The following is an 18495-nucleotide window of genomic DNA, read 5'->3' as shown; positions in this document are numbered from 1 at the left end:
AAAGAGTTTGGACTATATTTGGGAGGTAGTGGGGTTCATATATGACGAGAACTGTACAAAGCCTAGGAAAATTCTAAAAGAGTCACAGGTAGAACTAAAGGACCAAAGACTGGAGGCTGTCACCTAGGGTAGTCAGTGTAAGGAAGAGAAAGAGATTTAGGAGATATCATGGAGGCATAATCAACAGAATTGTGCACTTGATTACATAAAGAGGGCAAAGAATAAGAAACGTTCAAAGATGATTGTGACCTTTTAAGCCTCGGAAGATTATGTTCATAAGGATCTTTATCTGGGAAGTGTTCTACACACACACACACACACACACACACACACACGCACACACACACACACACACAAACACACACACACACTGCTAACTTTTATATATAAACTACAACTTGGGAAATTGGTGAAACTTACAAATCTTGGACAATAGTTGTAATATCCTCTCATTTGGTGTTCCACTCTCAGAATGTCTTCATCCTCTGGTGAATACTGTTCACTGGACAGAATCATATACATTGAGGCAATCCTATATGCCATCATTAATGATCTGGCTCTGTTTGAGGAGTACTTTTTTAAAGTTTGAAAGTCAATTTTTGTAACCTCAAATCACAACTACACAAAATAGTCAACAATTTTCTTCATTAAAAATGTGTTTTCTCTGGGTATTAGACAACGTGTCTTTCCCTGGAATAGGGAAACCGGAAGCCAGCGGTTTCAGTCTATCACGTTTGGCTGGTGTGGAAAACTGTGGGTATTTAATAGCAGATTGAGTATTTGACCAAGTCATTTCATTTGATAAACTTATCAACAGGGACAAAGATAAGGGGGTTGAAAACAACCGTAATTCATCGTAAATGTTGTTGTGTTTGCCGGTTTCAGTTACGAGTGGAGGAATTACCTGGACGCCAGGGAATACTGAAACAATTAAATGAAACAGGAGGTACGATTCTTATAAGTGAGACCATAAACCCAGAAGAACAAGATAAACTGGAGAATAAGCGCAAAGAGGCAAACCTTCGATGGATAAAGGTTAGATATATTGGCAATATCTCATGTGTAGTGTGCTACAAGCGTCTATTTCTGTGTTTTGTGAGTTTGTGTGCCAGCTCAGCTGTATGGTTTGTCACAGATGGGATTTAGGGTGATATTAGAAGAAAGTGTAAGTGCTGAAACATCCAGTGCTATTCTTCAACATAAATTATTTTCAAGAGTTGGCCTGAAAATTGCCTAAGTAATTAATTGGATGTTCAGTTGTGCATGGAAAGCCTTTAGAAGAGATGAAGGTGACCCATGCAAAAAGTAAAATAAAGCAAAATCCCTAATTCTCACCCAGAGGATTTACTAAATAAATGATGGATGTGTGAAATTTATGCAGCTCCAAATGCACATACAAAAAAGCCACCAAAGAAACCTATAACAAGCGTCCAAGCTATCTTGGGAGCCCTCAACTTACAATGTATCTTATACTCCCTTCAGCTTTTTATTTGCTTATTTTTAATTTGGGGTTTTAAGAAAGTGAAAACTTTTATGTGCAATGCTTTTCTCAATCCTGGATATTAGATACATATTTTAAATATATTTATTGTCATTTAAAATATAACCTAAGCAATACATTTTCATCAAAATATAAATAATATTAAACTTATTTAAACTGAGATCATAACAAGGAGATTTTGCTGAAGTGAAATATTCAAGAAAGAGTGAATGTCAAAATAAGGTTTTCATTCTAAAATAGAAACGTAGCAAATCAACAGTTCTTTGTTTATTCATCAATCTCCAACCTAATTGAAAGGTGTGAAGGATGTTGCAGAGAAACTTTTTTTTTTAATGCTTAGGCAATTTGAAAAGAAATAATAAAAAACTAAATTTAGAAATGTATCAGGTTATTTATTTCATTACTTTAAAGCTATAGTGTCGAAGTTTCTCTAACAGATTGCATAACTAATTTATTCAATAACTAAAACAGATGTCACTTTTATGAAAGTATAATAAAAATCTATATTATATGTATTAGTTTCATATAGCAAGAGCAAAGTAGCAATTTAAAAACTAAATATTTTGAAATAAAATATAATTTTAAACATAAGAAGTTTCATCAAAAATAAGCTAATAAACGTGAAACATGGGGCATGTTACATGAAACATGTTACAGAAGAATATTGGATTTTTACAATGATTAAATAGGTTTTAAAAAAAGCAATAAAAAAACAAAATACAAAGCTTTTTTTTTTTTTTAGAAATAATAGATCTGGAACTAGAATGGACTTGTTTTACAGAAGAGGAAATTGAAGGTCATCGAGGTTAAGTGACTTGCCTAAGGTCATACAGTTAATACATGACAGATCTGGAATTTGACTCCAAATCTAGCTCTTTTAACCCTGAGTCAAGTTGCCTCTCTTTTGTTATGTCCCTTTTCAGTCCTACTTTAAAAAATTCTGTCACCTTTTGTACTATTTTCCCTTTTTCCTACTTTTTTAAAAAATATAGTTATTATGGATAGTGCTTGGACATAGTAAGTGCTTAATAAGTGCATGTTGACTTATTGACAGTATATGCAAAGTATTATGTATATTACATATGTGTATGTATACATATATACATACACACACATGCACACACACAATGTTATGGTTCTGCTGATTTCCATATTCCTTTTTCTGTTCCATAGACATCATTTTATAGCACCATCAAAATAAATATGATTCATTGAGCCATCTCCAATTTTTGAATATATGGATTGTTTCCAATTTTTTTATTATTATAAATAGTATGCTTGTGAATATTTTATGCATTTAATTTAAGGGAGGGTAAAAAACAATTTAACTACCTTGTCCTACCTTGTTCATCTGCTTTAGAAACCTGATTTATACCTCATTTTCCTCATCTGTAAAATGAGGGGACTGGATCAGTAGATTTCTAAGGGCCTTTCTAGTTCCAATGTTCAAATATTTTTGTTATTCTGAAAACTAAAATATAAATGAAAATGACAGAGTTCACTATTAAGCCATCATCTTTGCCTGCTGCCTTCAACTCACAGTCTCTCATTATTTCTGGTTTTCATGCCTTTTCTAGGCACTAACTCTTGGTCAGGCTAGAGTTAAGATCAATTGAAGAGAAAAAGAGAAAATGATAAGTCCAGTACATAATTTGTTATTCCTAATAATTAGAGATGCCCCTAAGTGGAATGACTGTACAGGAGGTAATGGATTACCCATTACTAGAGAGTTTCAGATGGAGTTTGGATGACTACTCATTACAGAGGTTTAAGGGAATTGCTCCTCTGGTGCTGTTTGGATTAGAGTGCCTTTGAGTTCCCTGTTGATACTGTGAGTGTCAAAATAACTAGACTTCTCCCTCCTTCATTCAATGAACTCCCCTTCTTCCCAACCCCCAAACAAAGCACTGAGATGTGATTATTAATATCCTAGTTACAGGCAAGAAATATTCTACCAGAAAAATTTGAAATATCATTATGTAATGCTTAACTGGAAAATGAATTTTTTGTGGTAAATTACTGATTCCTTTACTATATTCATCACTTAATTTCCATCTTAAAACTTTTACACAGACTTTTTAAAAATAGAACAATACAGTAATCATCCTGCATTACAGAGAACAGTAGGTCAAAGATACTGTCAATACAGTATCTTTTCAATACAGTATCTATTCAAAGGCTCTTGTCTGTTTGCTTTTAATTAATTAACAATGATTTTAAAGTGAGTAAAAGTGTTACAACTTATTGAGAAAAAAAGGAAAGAAATCCCCTATTACTCTTGGGCATAAAGGTAGCATATTTAAAATAATCTCTTTTCAAGCCTTTTCATAGGTATAGAATTTATTGCCCAATAGTGATGAATGTGAGCATAGAGGAGAAATTAAATACTAAAGGGAGACTTCCAATAAAAAATAAACTTTTGTCTTTCATTTCTGCATTGCTTTTGCTTTGGGGCATCTAAATTTCATAGTATTGACCTTGTGAATGGAGGGGTTATCCTCTTTTCTAACCATAACAATAATGAAATGACATGCTCTAGTATATTACTACCTTAAACTGAACTTGAAAGAGGACAAAGATTAAATACCATGTTGAAAAGCACAGATTGTAAATTCTAACCTAGTTTCATTTATTACCACCTTCTGAAAAGCCAATATTTTGTGCAAAAATGAAAATGATGGCATTTTTATTAAAGGTCATGCTAATATAGAGAATGAAATTCTGTCATAATCTTTATAACCATGCATCAACATGTTTGAGTTTATTTTAATAATTAAACATCTGCAGGTAAGCTGCCCACCCAGTGCTTTGAAGCATAGAAAAGAAACCCTGAGCATTAGGTTGGGTGATGTATTCGTTTTTTTGTCATATTCCACCTGCCAGGACACATAACAGATCAGTAATGGGTTTCTTACCTTTTACTGTGTAGTAAATGGATTGATAGATTATGCCTAGGGCCAGTGAACCATGGAATCAGAGGTTTGGGGGAAGGAGTTTATCACTCTTTAATGTTATTCTTGTCTGGTATCAGCCAAGAGGGATAAGGTAGATTATCAGAGAGTAAGCTGTATGCCAGACTCACCATTCCCCTCATTTATCCACCTTAGGCTTTAAGATAAGGCTACTGTATGGATTATAAAGGTAGTAATCAATGCCTGATGGAGACATTTTGTTTTGTTCCCTTTTAATTGGATTGTTGGCATGAGAACTAATTATAAAACATTGAAAAGATGATTCCCTTGTTTGTTAGAGCAAATCATCTTGTTCTGGTCCAGAAATAAAAAAATTTGAGTGGAATGACATGTTTAATTTGGGAACATTTTCAGTACCACTAAGAAAAGTATAGTTTATCTTTGGCTTGACTGACCAAGTATTGAGAAAGCTGAACAGGGCTAGGAAAAGTACTAGAAACCAAAGTCATGACAAGGTTATGGTTTAGGCACTAAGTTGATCTTGATAATTTTGACTGATAGATTTGGGTTATTTATAACTGATAGAATTACCTGAAGATTAATCTTAGTAGTGCTCACACACACACACACACACACACACACACACACACACACGCACACACACACATACGCACACACACATTCTCTCTCTCTCTGACTGTCTCTCTCTTTCTCTTTGTCTTTCTGTCTCTCCCCTTAGAGAAACATATGTGTATGTGTATGTATATATGTATATATGTATATATACACACACATATACATCTATACATATGTTTATATACACATATATAATCTCAAAAACTAATTTCTTATGAAAGTAGCACATTAAGTAATCTCCTGATTTAGATTTTATTGATTAGGGAAGTAGTCTTTGGAAATACTTAGTCTCTGCAAGGTCCAACTGCTTCTCCCAGGGGTGAGTTCCTCCCAGAGCTTCCATTTTGTGGAAATATCTAGGCCAGCCTTCATTCCCCTTCTAGCTCTGTCCTTGACTGCTAGACTCCCAAACCGTGCTGTCTTATCCTGGAGCTTCGCTTAGTGCCTAGGGCCTCCTCACCCTGGAACATTCAAGACTCTCTGAGGTTTTCTCACCCTGAAACATCCCTTTGTTTGACCTGTCCTCTTCTTCAATTGGTGAGTTCCTCCTGGAACCTCCATTTTATGGAGGGACCCAAGCCAGCCTTCATCCCTCTCCAGGTTTTTTTCCTGGCTTCAGGACTGTCATACTTTGATTCTGTGCTGGGGAACTTTATCTCCCCCCTTTTTAGCTTCCTTTTGTTGTCTTTCCTCATTAAAATGTAGCTACTTGAGTTCAGGGACTCTTTTTCTTTTTGCTTGTATTTGTATTCCCAGCATTTTGCACAGCGCCCTGTACGTAGTGAGTACTTAATAAATGCTTATTTCCTTCCTTCTTTTTCTCCTAAGCACATCAATACTTAAATTAATCCATGATCTGATGGATGTTGTCAGACTTCCCTCCAGTAATATAGATTACAACCCATTTACATACCTTCTCCTCCTATGTTTCCTTATCTACATTGTGGAATAAATCCCATAATGGATTCATTCAACATGCTGGAGGCCTACCTCTAGACCTTTTAACATTACTTGGGTTCCCTTGCAGCACTCAAATTATCTCTTTTTTGTCCCTCAATCTTACCATGTGACTGGTCCACCTCCTTTTTCCAACCATATATTTATCTCCTGGATAATATTATTTATTCCATATCCTGCATAAAATTCATTTTAAAAAAATTTTTATATTAATTTATTTGATTTATCAATAATCACTTCCATATGCCTTTGAGTTTAAAATTTTTCTCCCCCTTCCTCCCCATCACCCTCCCTGGGATGGTGCACAATCTGATATAGGCTATACATTTACATTCATATTAAACATATTTTCACATTAGTGATGTTGTAAGTAAAAATCAAAACCAATAGGAGGAACCATCAGAAAGAGGAAACAAAACTCAACAGAAGAGAAAAAAATAGCAATTCAACTTCCATAGCTCTTTCTTTAGATGTGGATAGCATTTTCCATCACAAGGCCTCTGGCGATGTCTTAGATCCTTGTATTGCTGGGAAGGGTTAAGTTTATCAATATTAGTCATCACACAACATGGCTGTTATTGTGTACAACGTTCTCTTGGTTCTGCTCACTTCACTCAGCATCAGACCATACAAGTCTTTCCAGGTTTTTCTGAAGTCTGCCTGTTCATCATTTCTTATAGCACGATAGTATTCCATCACATTCATATACCACAACTTGCTCAGCCGTTCCCCAATTGATGGGCATCTCTCAATTTCCAATTCTTTGCCACATAAAATTCATTGTTGGAAATGTTCTACAGCCCACTTAAGTTCATCATATCTCTCTCCATTTCCCTTTCAGTCATACACAATTTTGACCCTTCAGTGATTATAATGCTCCATGATTCTTAGCCCCATAAAAAAACAACTCTATAATAAAAGATATATATCTATATATCTATTTCTATCTCTATATATCTATCTCATCCAGATAGATAGATCTGTAACTCTACATGAAGATAGATATAGACATAGACATCAATATAGATATAGATATAGACATAGATATAAATATGTATGAATATGTATGAATGACAGAATGAGACTAGGGTGGTGCCATCTAGCGGGTGCCTTGTAACTACTCAGCCATCAGGCTGTCAATTAAGTACTCAGACTTCCTGTCATTCACACCACCTAACACTAGAGGGAGTTCTTGAGTATCAGCCAAGCATTCTCTGGCTTTGGGAATGCTGACTTTCTCTTGCTAGTTCCATTCCCTTATAGATAGGGGGTTTCTTTACTCTTTGCCCAGTACTAGGCATATGTCTAAATTACCCAATTAAATTTTGACTCATAGCTGCTCCCATCCTCCTGGGAAAATCTTCCCCTCATCCCTTAAACCACTGTGTGCCTTATTGATTCACTTCCCAACACTAGGGCATACTCTAATTACCTTCATGTTTTTGATCCAGACCTTTATTGATGTAGAGGATCCCTGATGAGGAAACCCTCACTATCAATTCATATATATAACTGCATTGTAATAAGTATGTATATAAGGCAAATTTGAGCCCAGATGTTCTTGAATCCTTGAAATCAATTTTCTATCTATGCCATACTACATCTCATTATTATTGTTGCTATAAAATAAAAGAAGGATCATTTTTTCACTGTTTAAGGTGCTAGAACAATATGGGTCCTAGAAAGTTAGCCATTAACAACATGTCACAGTAAACAGTAGGATGTAGCTTTTTGTAGGAATAATTGGTGCAGTGATAAATTAGCCAAAAGTAGTTGTTCAGTGGAAATAGAAACAAGACAAGCAAGGGAATAGTGGAGTAAATGGATAGGATACATTTTATGTCTTTATATTAGTCTTTTTGATAATTTAGTAAGAAATAGATTCCAGCTATTAGAAAACAGGCAGTCTTCACCCACTTGTTTTTCTCCCCTCTATGTGGAAAGGTAAGCAGATGTTCAGGTTTGCAGCTTTTGTATAAAATCCAAGAATATTGCAGAACCTCCTAAATGCAAACTATTATTAACTAAAAAATGCAATTAAATTAGTTATCTTCCTATTGTTTCTATAATTGGCTCTATTATGTGGGAAGAATTAGTGCTCTTAAAGACTGATTTTCAGTTTCTTATACATTTCATGTAACAAACAACAAGCATTTATTAGTTACTTACTATGCACTGGGACTACAAATAAAATGCAACAGTTCCTGCCTTCAAGGAGCTTAAATTCTAATTAGTAATGTATGATAGTTTCAGAATATCTCCCATAATATTATGATTTTTTTCCCCGTGTTATCATGGTATGAGCATTAAATTAAGAATCACAAATCCTTATCGTCTCCCTGTCCTCACTGCTTAAAGTTTTCTGATTTTAAGAATCATTTACTATTCTGTACCTCAGTATAATTTTATGAGAAATAATATAATCAATAAAATTAGTAATTACTAATGTAATGTAAAATGCTTCACCGTCCATCTCACAAGATTGTTGGGAGGATCAAAAGAAATAATGTGTAAGAAAACACTATACAGTGCAAAGTATAATTGTTGTTAACTCCTTGATGAATTTTCTTTCACAACACACCCATTAAAAGGGTGAGCCCTTTGTCTTAGTACTTCTACTTTCTTTCTATATTTTATCACCTGGTTGTATTAACAATTCTCATGGATTCAATGATCATTTCTATGCATATTATAGTTAGATATATAGATGTGTGTATATATGCATATATATGTGCATATATATATATATAGAACCTCAAAGAAAAAGCAATTCCTGAATAATAGCAATGAAGGCTAGAAATTTCAATGACTCCCCTATTAGCAGGGTTAATCAAGGGTTGTAAAAAAAGGTACAACCTTTACCAGTAATAATGATAAAAAATGTGGTGCCATCTGGATGATGCTGGGTTTCACAGAGTTTCAGAAGATGTAAGGAAAAAGAAAAGAAGAGGTCTAAAATGAAAGGAATTTTGTTAATTGTAGAGTTGGACTTCTAGAGGGCACAGTGGAAGATGTGGAGAGATCTGCAGTAAGGGACTGAGGTGAGATAGGGAAAAGATGGATGTGAATGAGGAAGCCCATGAGAGGGGTAAGACAGGAAAAGTTTGTTCTTCAGCTCTATTCTTTCCTTACATTATTTGCGTAGTTCAGTAAATCTGAATTTTTTAGGTACATTTCTATAAGTCCTGTGTAACACTGGTAGAGGCAGGAACCACTTTAGGAAGTATAGTTGACCAGTGATAATTGTTCCAGCCCTCAACATCTCCTTTTCCTCTAGAGTTTCTAGAAAGCCACACTCTGCTTCAACAAATAGCTTTTTGTTGTTATTGTTGCTTAGCCCAGGACAATAAAATGGCCCCTCGTGTTCAGATGGTCTTCCATTCTGCTAACTTGTGGAATTTATATTAAACAAAAAGGAATACAATCCCAACACTCCGGAGACTCTAGTTTGGAAAATACCTAACCTTTAGGTAGAATTTGAGTCTGCTTTAATTTAAATTTATGTTTATCTCTAGCTAACTTCTGTCTTCTTTATGGTTGGAGTAAAATCAGGTTACCAGAAATTATTTGGATAAAGAAACAAGCAAACTATGTTAATATGTCTGTTAGCAGGCAGGCATTGAGAAGGGAAGTTGGGGAAAGAGCAGACCTTTTCTTGGAATTCCCCTTAATCCTTGAAGAAATAGGTACAACTAAGTCTACTGCTCTCATATACCTGCAGCGCTAATGGCCCTTCCCTGTCTTAGCTCTCTCTCTTTTCCATCTTAGCTCAATCCTACTTTTTTTTTCCTTTTACCTATTGCCATTAAGCTGCCAATTCTTTGTGGCTCAGATCTTAAAATTCTCTCTCTCTTTCTCCTCTCTCTCTCTCTTTCTTTTTCTGCTCCCCTCCCGCCCTCCTTCCCCCTCTCCCCACTTTATCCTTTATCCCATCCTCTATCCTTCTTCTTATTCAATTCTATAGAAGCTTCTGATAAATTGAGGGAAAAAAACTTCACCTTTCAGATAACTTCCACTATTGCTGATCTGACTAAAAACAAAACTCATAGCCTGTTTAATGATTTAGGAAGCCAGTCCCAGCCTTGCCAGAATAACTATTATACTTGGGGCAAAGACTTTATCTTGAATGACTGTCATAGACACTTTTAATTTCTATAAACAAATTTTCATGAATCAGCTACTTGTTTAGTGCTTTTTTATTTTTAAAATATATTTCATTTTTGTTAAATATTTCCCAATTACATTTAAGAAATTTTTAACATGCATTTTTTAAAATATTGAGTTCAAAATTCTTTCTCTTCCACTCCCTCCCCATCCATTGAGAAGACCAACAATATGATATTGATTATACATGTGAAGTCATGCAAACCATATTTCCATATTAGCCAGGTTGCAAAAGAAAACACACACACACAAGAAAAATGAAGAAAATTTAAAAAAATTTCAATCTTCAGTGCTTCTTTTTTGATATAGTCAAGGACATGTGAATGTCACCCATAAAAGGCCTTTTGACTTCACTCTTGGGTCAGCCATTTTATGAACTCTATCCAGAATTCAGAATTAACCACTTTTGGTTACATTTGACAAATCCAGTGGCATGTACCTATTGTCAAACTTTATTATTTTTCTCTGAAGTAGTGTTTATTTGTTCTAAAAGTTTTTTCTCTAATTTTCATTATCATCATTATCATCCTCATCCCATCAAAACCATCCTCATACCTTGAAATAATTTGGCTTTAACTTGGTTCAGTAACTCCCCCTTTCATACTCTGTATTGAACCAATTTGGGCTTCTCAGAATTCTTCGTTCTTGTCCTAGTCTGGTATGTCTTTGACTCTACGCTTACCATCCTCTTTCTACAGCTGACTCACTCCAACTGTATCTATATCTGTAAAACTTCTTGCTTTTGAAGCCAATCCTTTTGTTATTCCCATTTGGTCATAATTTCCCTGCGGACAGGGTCTGTGTCTTATTTCAGTTTTGTATCTTCTCCGGTTTTACACACACAGTAGGTACTTAATAAATGTTTATTGAATTGAATTGCTATAGTAATTTGCTTTTTTTGCTTTTGCTTAATAACATTAACATGCAGATTGTCTGTGGTTAATATATGTCTCATTCTAACTAAATTTTAAAAGGCAAGTAAGTGATATCTTTCTCGGCCATTTCTTGGTGTTTCATGGAGTTTTTAGCTTCTACTTGCTTAATTCCAGTTTTTAAGGAATTGTTTCCTTTAGTGAGCTTTTGTACCTTCCCCCTCCCATCTAGCTAGTTTTGTTTATATGTTGTTATTTTCTTTAGTATTTTTGTGCCCCTTTTATGAAGCTGTTAATTGTCTTTTCTTATATTTCTTGCATTGCTCTCATTTCTTTTCCCTCATTTTTCCTCTACTGCTCTTGGTAGATTTTTAAAATTATTTTTTAGTGATTCCAGGAATTCTTGTTGGGCTTGTGTTGATTTTACTTTTTTCCCCCTCTGAGGTTTTGCTTGTACCTGTTTTGACATCATTGATTTCTTCTGAGTTTGTGTCTTGATCTTCCCTGTCACCATAGTAGAGTTTTATGGTTGAGTTTGTTTTTTTTAGTTTATTTTCTCATTTTTCCAGCCTATTTCTTGACCTTGAATTTTATACTAAAGTTGAGCTCTGTTCCCAGGCTAGGGGGTAAGAAGGCACTGTCTCAAGCTTCAGGCTTTTTCTCACTATTGTTTTCAGAGCTAATTCTGGTGGTTTGGTGGTTTGCTTTTAAGGTGGTGTGATCAGGGAGAGGTATGGTCACTGCTTCTTTGAGACTAGAAACAATACTCTTTCTCAGGGCTCTTGATCCCTTGTGACTTCAGGGCCCTGGCTTTCTTGGTATAGCAAGTGCTCCTCCCCACCCTGGAACTGTGACCTGGAAGTGACTATAGGCAATGGAGTTGAGAAACAGTTCCCTGCTCTGTACCCAATGCTAGAACAGGTGTCCCCTATGGTCTCCTTCTGACCACTTGCCTGGTCCCCTTATAATCTCTGGGTTGAAAGCCCCTTAAGCTGTTGCTGCTACTGCTGCCACCTACAAGGCCTAGCGCTGGTATTACCACCCTGCATGTTATGGACCATCACCCACCTCTGTGTCATAGACCTCTCCTTCTGGCCTCTTAATTTGTCTTGGGCTGGGAAATGTCTCACCCTAACTTTTTGTTGGCTCTGCTGTTCCAGAATTCAATTTGAGGTGTTATTTTAAAGTTGTTTAGAGGGGAATGTTGGGAGAGCTCAGCTGCTTCCTCTCCTCTGCCATCTTGTCTCCATCCCCAGAAGTCCGGTCCCCTATCCAGTGACTTTTCTGGGCACTCAGAATGAAAATTTACCTCTATTTCTATGGTGGTCGGATGCTTTTGGCCACTTTCAGAACAAATATACAGAGGGAAGAGAAGGAGAAGTACAGAAGGGGACACAAATAGAAAATGTTGATACTACCTTGTCAAGTATAGATGTACATATATACATCTACATAGATATATGCACACATACATAAATACACATATATTTTATATACACACATGTATTTGTATGTGTATATATATATTTTAACACTGTATTGGGCAGGGATTTATAGTTTCTTATACAATTCTCTTTCCTGTTCTTTACATATTTTACTATTGCTGATGATTGTTGAATTCACAGTTAAATTAAAAAAAAAAACTTTCTACTTCTCCCCTATTCTCAGGGACAGTATAATTTCTCAATCTTATATCTGCAATTTTAGCATAATACTAGCTTGAGTTTACTTGCTGACTAAACATATGAAGACACTAAACCTCCCCTAAGCAGTTTAGAATATCTTCTGTATAAAACAAAACACAAATTTGTAAATAAATGTAAAAGCTCAGATGGCATTGTCTTCATCATCAGCTATTAAACATGTCACTGGAGGAAGACACAGAGGGATGAGCACTGGCCTAGGAGTCAGGAAACCTGAGATCTGGTCTTTGCTCAGTTGGGTAATCTTGGGCAAGTCACTAAGTCTCTGTATATATATGTATATGTATATGTATATGTATATGTATATGTATATGTATATGTATGTGTATGTGTATATGTATGTATATATGTCTGAGTGTATGTGGGGAAAGGGATGAGAAGACCTACCACCTTGAAAGGCTTTATAGACAAATGTAAGAGACTGCAAGGATGTAGGAATTTGATTTTTATTCCTCAGAAATGAATAGAATGTATGCCAATACATCATAAGCTCCTTCATGGCAGGGACACTGTCTTTTTTGTTTTGTTTTGTTTTTGTATCCCTAGCTCCTAATATAACTTGCATATAGCTAATAGCTAACATTTTATACATTGCATTAAGGTTTGCAAAGCACTTTACATGTATTAACTTATTTGATCCTCAAAATAACTTGAAGGGATAGATATTATTAATCCAGTTTTTAACAAATGAGGAAACTGTGGCTGACAGAATTTAAAAGACTCGCTCAGGTTCATATAACTGTTACATGTCAGAGGCAGGATTCAGATTCAAGTCTTTCAGGCTTCTAGTCCAGTGCTCCATCCACTAGCAGTACATGATAGGTAGGTAATAAATATTAGTTGAATTTTGATTTGAAGAAAAAAAGGAATTTTCCCCCTAAGTTACAGCAAGAGGCTTTTCCCCCTAAGTTACAACAAGACAACAAAGAACATCCTCCTACCAACTGGTTTAATTGGGTAAAGCATTTATTAAGTGCTTATTGTGTGCTCCTGACATTTGCTAAGTTTTGGGAATATAAATACTGAATAAAAGCTAGCCACTGTCTCAAGAAGCTGTATATTCTAAAAAGGTAAGACACAGATAAAAGGGAACTAAAAAGCAGGGGAGACAGGGAAAATACCCTCAGTAGGGCAAGAAGGGGAAGTATGGAAGGCCAAGAGCTGAGCCAAGTATGAAGCATGCATGACCAATCATCGTGCTTCCTCAAATGAAAGTTCTGAAATTCAGGTTCAGGAACTCGTCAAGGGGCAGGCCACAACTGTGGAAGCATCTCTGTTCTAAGTTTTAAAAATCTACTTTAAATGTGACATGAGTTCCAGGCTATATCACCACCTAAACACCAACCCCAAGTCTTAAGCTTTCGCATCTGAATCTGCCTGAATCTATGTCTCAGTCCCTGGAGAAGTTAGTCCACTCATTTTTGGAACACCTACCCTAGGGCCCAACATAGTTGATTTGTGCATTGGTCTCTGTAAACTAGCCCGCTAGGCCTGCTATGTTGCTAGACAGAGGACCGTTTTTGGCCTCATATTCCATTTAGCTATCCAATCATCCTCCCAGTCCAGTTCCCAATCTGACTGCTATCTATTGCTTTTTACCTTCTTAGAACAAAATTCCTCCCTTAATTCACCTTTCCTCAGTATTTGTTATCTTCCTTAATTAGAATGGAAGCTCCTAGAGGACAAGCATGTAGAATTTAGCCACTACTGCCAAGTTAATTCCAGTTATCCCATGATCTCCCAACCCCCCTATTCTTAATTGTATGTGCTAGCCCTCTGATAAGGGTGGCCACAGTATATGTCAGCCAGAGGGTAGGAAAGGGCAGCCACATGAGCTTTGATCTCCTTTTCAGAAATCTACATCTACCTGGATTGTAAACTCATCTCTGAGATAACATTAGCCCATCCCCATTTAGAAATGTGCACTTATTAGGACTGTCTTCCCTTATTACCAAAATTGTCTTGAAAAACAACAAGGGTTTTGAACTCAGCCTCTGGCTGCATTCAGTGCACTTTAGTCTTGGATTCTACAATAAATTTCTTTACATTTTTTTCCTGGGTTTGGGGCATTATTGAGGACATAGCTAGAACAAGAGATTGTCTTTCAACACAAATACTGTCTTATTTATGTGCCTACCTAGTTTTTAACACAGTGCCTGGCACATATTAAACCATTAATAAGTCATTTTTCATTCATTTAAATGCATCATGGCACCATCCTGTTGTTGTTCTCCATGATGCATATTTGTTTCAGCAAGAGTTATACTAGTTTGACAAAGTCATGGCTGTCATGACAATTGATAGACCTTCCCTGCCTCCACTGCTTTCAGAAGTTAGCAGAGGTAGTAGCTTCAGAGAGTGCCTGCAACTATTCCTGTCTGCAACTATTCCTGATGAGTTGTGTTAGCTATCTTTCTAATCCCTTTTTTACTGATTTCTGGTTCCTCTAAAAGATAAAGGATGGTCAGGTTTTCCCAGGACTATTTATTGTTATTATAAAGAAAGTCAGCTGGTGATTTTTTTTTTAAAGGGAGGTTGTTTTTCTCTTCTGTTCAAGCCTAGTTTTTAGCTAATAAAAATAAATGTGGTCCCAAACAAAATAGTTTATAGTATTTCTTTATTAATCACTGATATCAAACATTTGCCTCAGTATTTGTATGCTTAATTAATCACTATTAAGTCTCTGAAAATTAGCATTAAGCCCAATGATGCCAATCAATCAGCTAGCAACTAGCAGGTGCCAACTATATGCCAGGCTCTGTGCTAAGCACTGGGGATACAAAGAAAGGCCAGAAAAAAATCCTGTTCTCAAAAAAGCTCACAATCTAATAGGGGAGGTGACACATAAACAACTATATTGAAGAAAAAAGGTAAATGTAGAACAAATGAGGAGGAGTCTTAGAAGAAGGCCCAAGATTAAGGAGGACTGGGAAAAGCTTCTTGCAGAAGGTGGGATTTTAGTTGAAGGAAGCCAGAAAATGGAGATGAGAGGGTGGAGTGTTCCAGGTGTGGGGTCAGCACAGGAAAAATTCCTAGAGTTGGAAGGAGTGTCACGTTCAAGGACTAGCAAAGTGACCCTTAGGTCGATCCTCCAAAGAGTTCAAAGAAAGAAGTACCCAATATGCACAAAAATATAGTAGCTTTTTTGTACTAGCAAAGACCAGAAAACTAAGAGAGCACCTACCCATCTGTTGGGGAATAGCTGACCAAAATATGGTATATCAGCATAAAATGATACTATTGTTCCATAAGAAATGACAAAGGGGATGGTTTCAGAAAAACCTGGGAAAATTTGTACGAACTGATACAGAATGAAGTGAACAGAATCAGGAGAACAATTTATACTATAATATCAATATTGTAAGAGCAAACACTTCTGAAAGATCTGAGAGTCCTCATCAATTTAGTGACCAAGGAGGACGATTCCAGGATACTGATGATGATGCCTGCCTCCTGACACAAAGACAGTAAATTCAAGATGTAGAGTGAGACAAATGCTTTTTGACCTGGCCAATTTGACAATTTGTGTTGCTCAATTGCATATTTGTTATAAGGGTTTTATTTTTTTTTTTCAATCAGGGTGGCAGGAAATTAGAGGAAGAGAAAATAAATGCCTGGTAATTGAAAAAAGGAAAAGAAAATTATTCCTCAATTTAGCAGTTATAGACCCATTAACCAAATTATATTTGTATGCTTCTGTCACCATAAACATTTAAATACAGGGGAAAGCCCATTATGATGAAGTCCAAATTATTTGTTAAAATGAATATATTAGTAGAAGTTACATACCACATTTACTAGATTCAGATATGAAATAGACTGGTCTCGCACCTCTTTTTTCTTCTCAGCATTTGGATCCTTTTATGTGTTGCTTTCCTTGGATGGGCATCTTGGAAGGCGAGAAGAATTTTGTTTAAATGATTAGATGTCTTAGGTAGAAAGAGATGAGGGTAGTTCAAGGGTAATTGCTACTTTGTGACAGGATAATAAAAAGTATAAATAGCTTGGCTATAGTTAGCTGTACTCTTCTGCCTTCGGATATAAACAGGAAAAAATAAAAGAAAATAATCAGATTCTTTATTATAGAAAGTCACCATTACAATTGACAGGTGCCAGAGAAAGGTTTGGAATTATTCCACTGATTTTGCTTTAAGTGAATTCACTGCATAGTTTCCATAGGCTATCAACTAGGACAGGGACTTCGTCATATATTTCTCTTTAATTTTCATTTCTTCAGTATGGAATTTGCCCCAATGTGTTTCTGGTTATATTTTAGGCTTTTATAGATTTTTAACCTAAAAAAAAAGAAACCTGTGAGCTTGATTCATTGTTTCTTTGGGGGCTCAAAATATCCATATTTTTTCAGGTAATATAGATAGAGAAAGGGATATGCATCCAGTATCTGGGCAAAACTTTCACAGCAGAAACTTCCTGGTAAATCCCTATCTGGGGTTCTTGTTTAAAGCGTATAGTTATATTCTGTTTCATATCCCTTTGGCAGAGTATTTGCAGCCAAATTTAGCTATCTGCTTTGTTTTTCTTCATTTAGTAGTGCAGTAGTGCTAAGGTATCCTTTCCTTCCATCACTCTTCTGAAATACATAGCTGCTTTTGCTAAAAATTCTGAATCAAACTTGCATGTTTAAAGGGCTTATTATCTTAGAAAATATGGCAAATCTGTCATAATTGTATACTAAATATCTCTAAAGGTGTGTTTACTATCCTGGGCAGCTCAGTGTTTCATTGGACAGAGCACCGGGCCTTGAGTCAAAAAGAACTGAGTTCAAATCCAGCCTCAGATACTTACTAGCTGTGTGACCCTGGGCAGGTCACTTAACCCTGTTTGCCTCAGTTTCCTCGTGTGTGAAATGAGCTGGAGAAGGAAATGGCAAACCATATCTGCCAAGAAAACCCCAAATGGGGTCGCAAAGGGTCGGATATAACTAAAACAACTGAACAACAACAAATGTTTATCATTCTTACTGCATTAATGTAACTAGATATTCATATATTGCCGGTGGGGAGGGGAATGCTCTGAAACCTAACTGTTAATTTGGGGGATTGTCCTCAAGAGACACTGATGTAGAAAACTCCTTGTAGTGGGAGTTTGTGCATGGCTAAACCAGGTTTATACCAGGTTGGGAGGAGGCGGGGCTGTTCAGTTGGAGTTCAGATGTGGAAAGAAGAGAGCGTAGCGGTAAGCGCTACAATTGTAGTTGGGGAAAATAAAACACTAAGAAAAATTCCTGCAAGCTTTGTTTTGTGATAGGAGGTAAGGTACTAGGGTCTGTGCACCCTGGGCTTTAAATGGCCCTAGACTCTACTCATTAGGAAAAAGCCTGGCGGAGACAGACAAGCTACTGGCTATCATCTCTCCTTGAGATGAGCAAAGGGGACAGTGAAGGTTTTACTCGCTCCTCCTCTTCCCCTTTGGTTGAAGCTGGCAGGCATTTCTGAAATAATTATTTTTCCCCTTAAGATACTTCTAGTTCTTCATTTGTTTCCTATGTAGCTATGCTTGATTATAATTTCTCTTGGATGACGGATGGATATTAATTGTGTATGGAAGTTACAATGGAGGAAACCAGTGAAAAATTTTTTGGAATTGAGGTAAAGAGACAGAAATGATGGACCTTTGTCTGATTAGGTATGACAATGTGGTTCTGAGCAAAATGAAAAAGAATCTCATAGTTTTGATCATCCTAGTCTCCAATTTCCCCAATCCTCAATGCTTTGCCCCACCGTCCATCA

At 36.1% G+C, this 18495-nt stretch overlaps 1 protein-coding gene across 1 annotated transcript in view; it reads left to right on the top strand.

The window, feature by feature from the left end:
• The window catches only part of DMD (dystrophin), a 2133690-nt gene that overhangs the window by 1229005 nt on the left and 886190 nt on the right, over positions 1-18495 (top strand). Inside the window, exon 46 of the mRNA XM_027841994.1 lies at positions 886-1035. Coding sequence (XP_027697795.1) covers positions 886-1035 — 150 coding nt within the window. The remainder of the gene's footprint in view (positions 1-885; positions 1036-18495) is intronic.

This window comes from Vombatus ursinus, unplaced genomic scaffold (assembly GCF_900497805.2).
Source record: "Vombatus ursinus unplaced genomic scaffold, bare-nosed wombat genome assembly UNPS02004827.1, whole genome shotgun sequence".
Classification (NCBI taxonomy): Eukaryota; Metazoa; Chordata; class Mammalia; order Diprotodontia; family Vombatidae; genus Vombatus; species Vombatus ursinus.
This window is presented reverse-complemented; position numbering and strand designations above follow the sequence as displayed.